The sequence below is a fragment of the Geospiza fortis genome, unplaced genomic scaffold (assembly GCF_000277835.1).
Source record: "Geospiza fortis unplaced genomic scaffold, GeoFor_1.0 scaffold439, whole genome shotgun sequence".
Lineage (NCBI taxonomy): Eukaryota > Metazoa > Chordata > Aves > Passeriformes > Thraupidae > Geospiza > Geospiza fortis.
In genome coordinates this window covers 10108-15637 of record NW_005054618.1, presented here as the reverse complement: position 1 = coordinate 15637, position 5530 = coordinate 10108, and the positions used below count along the sequence as shown (strand labels likewise).

Sequence of the window (5530 nt, the reverse complement as noted above, 5' to 3'; positions counted from 1 at the left end):
GACTCGTAGGGACCCCCCCCTCAAGGCCAGGAGCCCTTGGGGAAAGCCTCGCCCTGCTCCGGACCCTGCTGAGGGTCAATCCTTCCATCCCTCTGTCTGCACGAGCCTGGATTTGGGGAGCTGGTGGGAGCACCCCAACTGCCAGGGCCCCCCCCAGTATCCCCCTCCTGCTCCTGCCTCATCCTCCCAGCAGCTTTTTCCCCCCAGGGTCTGGCATTAAAGGCCCCAGCGTAGCTCAGTGGCTGTGAGTGGGCACATCTGTGGGCTTGGGGGCACAGCTGTTGCATCCCAGGGGAAAAAAAAAGAGGTTTTTTTTTGAGACCTGAGTTGTTGTACTGCCAGGCTGGGAGGGATCTCCAGGATCCTTGGGGATGCAGCAGCTTGGATGGAGAAGGATTTTAGGGAAAGGGGTTTGGGAGCTTTAATGAAGGACAAAGAACAAGAAGACAAACTTAGACAAAATCTTGTTATTTGACACAAAACAAGGAATGCCCAGTGGGGTAAATACCACGGGAGATTTAGGAACCATTTGCCTGGAGCATGGAAAAAAAAAAAACCTCCCAGGATATTCTGGGATGGGGAGCTGGGAGGGATCCCCCCAAACCCAAGGGAAATCCCCCCCAACCCTCCGAAACTGCTGCTTCCCTCATAGCTGTCCTTTGAAAACAATAAAATTCCATAAAACCCACATTTCCCCAGGGGGATGGAGCTGGTTTGGCTCCTCCAGGCTGTGTACAGAGCCCAGTTTTCCCAGTTTGCCACCAGTTTGGAGGTGGAAGATCAATGGGAGGAGGTTTGGATCCATCATCGGCGGCGCCGGTCCGGACTGCGGCTCCGCCGGCGCCCGCCCCTGGAAAACAGGGAAAAGGTGGGGAGGGGAAAAGGGAAAAAAAGGGGAAAAAGGGGAAAAGAAATAAGGGAGAAAAGGGTAAGGGAGTGAGGAATGTAAAGAGAGAAAGGAGAAAAGGGAAGGAAAGGGGAGGGAGGGGAAAAGGGAAAAGAGGATAAGGGAATGGGGAATGTAAAGAGAGAAAAGGGGAAAGGGGAGGAAAGAGGAAAAAAGGGAGAGAAAAGAGGAAATGAGAGGGAAAAGGGTACAGGAAATGGGGGAAAGGAAAAGGGTACAGGAAATGGGGGAAAGGAAAAGGGGAATAGGAAATGGGGAAAAAAAGGGGAATAGGAAATGGGGGAAAGGAAAAGGGGAATAGGAAATGGGGAAAAAAAGGGGAATAGGAAATGAAGGGAAAGAAAAGGGGAATAGGAAATGGGGGAAAGGGAAAGAAAAGGGGAATAGGAAATAGGGGAAAGGGAAAGAAAAGGGGAATAGGAAATGGGGGAAAGGGAAAGAAAAGGGGAATAGGAAATGGGGGAAAGGGAGGGAAAAGAGAGGGAAAAAGGTACAAGAAATACGGGAAAAGGGAGGGAAAGGGGTACAGGAAATGGGGGAAAAGGAGGAAAAAGGGTACAGGAAACGGGGGAAAGGAGAGGGAAGGAAGAAGTCCAGGAGAAGAACATTTTGGGGTGTTTATCTCCATTTTAACCCCGCCACCCCCATAACGGTGCGCGGAATTCCCCCACTCCCCTCGCCCACAAGTCCCTCCCATTGCCAGCTCCCGGAATTCCCAGGAATTCCCAGGAGTTCCCAGGAATTCCCAGGAGTTCCCAGGAATTCCCAGGAGTTCCCAGGAATTCCCAGGAGTTCCCAGGAATTCCCAGGAGTTCCCAGGAATTCCCAGGAGTTCCCAGGAATTCCCAGGAGTTCCCAGGAATTCCCAGGAGTTCCCAGGAATTCCCAGGAGTTCCCAGGAGCTCCCTCACCTCCTCTTGCCCTTGGGGGGGCCCCTGACGAAGCACCAGTCCACGCTGACCGGCTGCCCCATGAGCTCCTGCCCGTTGAGCCCCTCCATGGCCGCCTGCGCCTCCTTGTACGTCTCGTACTCCACCAGCGTGTAACCCTGCGGTGGGCAGGGGGCAGGCGTTGGGAACGGGACAGACACCAGGGGAACCCAGCTTTGGGGTGCACAGACCCCCTGGCACCCCGGGTTTAGGATTGGGAATGAGCCAGACACCAGGAGGACTCAAATTTGGGGTGCACAGACCCCCTGACATCCCCAATTTAGGACTGGGAATGAGACAGACACCAGGGGAACTCCCAGCTCAGCTTTGGGGTGCACAGACCCCACAACACCTCGGGTTTAGGATTGGGAATGAGCCCAGCTCAGCTTTGGGGTGCACAAATCCTCTGTAACCTCAGGTTTAGGATTGGGAATGACCCCAGAAACCAGGGGAACTCCCAGCTCAGCTTTGGGGTGCACAGACCCTCAACAGCCCAGGTTTAGGGTGAGAATGAGCCCAGCTCAGCTTTGGGGTGCACAGACCCCACAACACCTCGGGTTTAGGATTGGGAATGAGCCCAGCTCAGCTTTGGGGTGCACAGACCCTCAACAGCCCAGGTTTAGGGTGAGAATGAGCCCAGCTCAGCTTTGGGGTGCACAGACCCCACAACACCTCGGGTTTAGGATTGGGAATGAGCCCAGCTCAGCTTTGGGGTGCACAGACCCACTGACATCCCCAGTTTAGGATTGGGAATGAGCCCAGACACCAGGGGATCTCCCAGCTCAGGTTTGGGGTGCACAGACCCACTGAGACCCCAGGTTTAGGATTGGGAATGACACAGACACCAGGAGAACTCATATTTGGGGTGCACAGAGCCCCTGACACCCCGAGTTTCGGACTGGGAATGCCCCCAGGCATTGGGGGAATCCAGCTCCCAGCTCAGTTTTGGGGTGCAGGAACCTCCCAATGAATCAATGCTGAGCTGCAGGTACCCCCAAAACCCCCAGAACTGGCTCAGTTTTGGGGTGCACCCCTGGCACCTCCCACCCTGGAGGCTGAGATGGAGCTTGGGGGGGGTCCCCAAAAGTGCCCCCTCCTCACCTTGAGGTACCCAGTGCGCCGGTCCAGGTTCAGGTGGATGTTTTTGATCTCCCCAAATTCAGCAAACCTGTCGTGCACGTCCTCCTCCGTGGCCTCCTCGTGCACCCCTGTCACAAAGAGGATCCAGCCCTCCACGGCTGGGCAGGAAAAATTGGGGGGTCACAGGGCTGGGAATGCAGATTTGACCCCCCCAAAGTCCTTGTGAGATTTGGGGGGTGATGCTGGCAAGGATCATCCCAGCATCGCCTCAATTCTTCTTGCTTGCTGTGGTGGGTCCCCCCAAAAAAAGGGTTTGTCACCCCAAAATCGCTCGTTTTTCAGCTAGGAAAGGGAGAGGGAGGCCCAGAGCCCCCCAAATCCTGGGTGAGGTGGGGAAAAGCTGATCCCAGGAGGGCAGAACCCAAACCCAGATCCCATTTCCCACGGGGAAAGTGCTCCTGGGGACGTTTGGGATTCCATGGGGCTCTCAGGAAGGAGAATCTGCCCCCAAATTCCCCCACTGCCACCTTGGGAAGGGGATGTGGAGCTGGGGTTTGCCCTAAATGAATCCTGGGAGTGAGGGAAGGGATTGTGCCAGCCTAAAATAAATCCTGGGAATGAGAGATGAGATTATCCCAGCCTAAAATAAATCCTGGGAATGAGAGATGAGATTATCCCAGCCTAAAATAAATCCTGGGAGTGAGGGAAGGGATTGTGCCAGCCTAAAATAAATCCTGGGAATGAGGAATGAGATTATCCCAGCCTAAAATAAATCCTGGGAATGAGAGATGAGATTATCCCAGCCTAAAATAAATCCTGGGAATGAGGAATGAGATTATCCCAGCCTAAAATAAATCCTGGGAATGAAGGAAGGAAGGGATTGTCCCAATATAAATTAAATCCTAGGAATAATGGAAGGGATTGTCCCAGTCTAAATTAAATCCTGGGAATGAGAAAAGGGATTATCCCAGCCTAAAATAAATTCTGGGAATGAGGGAAGGGAAAGGATTGTCCCAACATAAATTAAATCCTGGGAATGAGGGAAAGGAAGGGATTGTCCCAGACTGGGAATGAGGGAAGGGACTGTCCCAACCTAAAATAAATCCTGGGAATGAGAAAAGGGAAGGGATTGTCTCAGTCTAAATTAAATCCTGGAATAAGGGAAGGGATTGTCCCAACCTAAAACAAATCCTGGGAATGAGGGAAGGGAAAGGATTGTCCCACCTAAATAAATCTTGGGAAAAACGGAAGGGAAGGGAACAAGGGAAGAGATTATGCCAGCCTAAATTAAATCTTAGGAATGATGGAAGGGATTGTCCCAGCCTAAAATAAATTCTGGGAATAAGAGAAGGGAAAGGATTGTCCCAACATAAATTAAATCCTGGGAATGAGGGAAGAGATTGTCCCAGCCTAAAATAAATCCTGGCAATGAGGGAAAGGAAGAGATTGTCCCAGTCTGGGAATGAGGGAAGGGATTATCCCAACCTAAAACAAATCCTGGCAATGAGAAAAGGGAAGGGACTGTCCCAGCCTAAATTCAATCCTGGAATGAGGGCAGGGACTGTCCCAGCCTAAATTCAATCCCGGAATGAGGGAAGGAAGGGATTGTCCCCATATAAATTAAATAAATCCTGGCAATGAGAAAAGGGCAGGGCCTGTCCCAGCCTAAATTCAATCCTGGAATGAGGGCAGGGCCTGTCCCAGCCTAAATTCAATCCTGGGAATAAGGGAAGGGGCTGTCCCAGCCTAAATTCAATCCCGGAATGAGGGAAGGAAGGGATTGTCCCCATATAAATTAAATAAATCCTGGCAATGAGAAAAGGGAAGGGGCTGTCCCAGCCTAAATTCAATCCCGGAATGAGGGCAGGGCCTGTCCCAGCCCCTCCCAGCCCTGCAGGTGCCCGTGTCCCCTCACATCTCTGCGGCCCCGGCTCGTCCCCGTCCTGCTCCACGCTGTCGTAATCTTCGCGCACCCGAGCGCGGGATCCTTCCTCTGGGAAAACAGAAACGGGGGAACAACGGGACCCCCAAACCTCAGGGGTCACCCCGAGGGCCAGGGAAGGGCTCTGCGGGTGTTTTGGGGTCTCACCTGAGCCGAAGCCGCGGCCCTTCCGCTTCTTGGCCTTCTCCTTCAGCTTGTGGATGCTCTCTGGTGGGGACTGGGGGTTACGGGGGCAGCAGGAGCAGGGAGCCCCCCCGAGGGACAGGGACCCCTCAACCTGGCTGGGGGGGGCTGGCAATGACCCCTGGGGATGACCACCCTGGCAATGACCAGTGGGGTGGGAATGACCACTGGGAATGACCCTGGGGTGGGAATGACCACCCTGGGAATGACCCCTGGGATTGGAATGACCACTGGGAATGACCCTGGGGTGGGAATGACCACCCTGGGAATGACCCCTGGGATTGGAATGACCACTGGGAATGACCCTGGGGTGGGAATGACCACCCTGGGAATGACCCCTGGGATTGGAATGACCACTGGGAATGACCCTGGGGTGGGAATGACCACCCTGGCAATGACCAGTGGGGTGGGAATGACCCCTGGGAATGACCACCCTGGGAATGACCACTGGGATGGGAGTGACCACTGGGATGGGAGTGACCACTGGGA

The 5530-nt window shown here is 53.8% G+C and overlaps 1 protein-coding gene across 1 annotated transcript in view; it reads right to left on the bottom strand.

The window, feature by feature from the left end:
- Positions 1-447: 447 nt before the first annotated feature.
- The window catches only part of LOC102032861 (RNA-binding protein 8A), a 5722-nt gene continuing 639 nt past the window's right edge, over positions 448-5530 (bottom strand). The window contains exons 2-6 of the mRNA XM_031064701.1: positions 5006-5346; positions 4832-4909; positions 2938-3074; positions 1819-1955; positions 448-850 (exon numbers count right to left, since the gene is read on the bottom strand). Coding sequence (XP_030920561.1) covers positions 805-850; positions 1819-1955; positions 2938-3074; positions 4832-4909; positions 5006-5346 — 739 coding nt within the window. The 3' untranslated portion in view covers positions 448-804. The remainder of the gene's footprint in view (positions 851-1818; positions 1956-2937; positions 3075-4831; positions 4910-5005; positions 5347-5530) is intronic.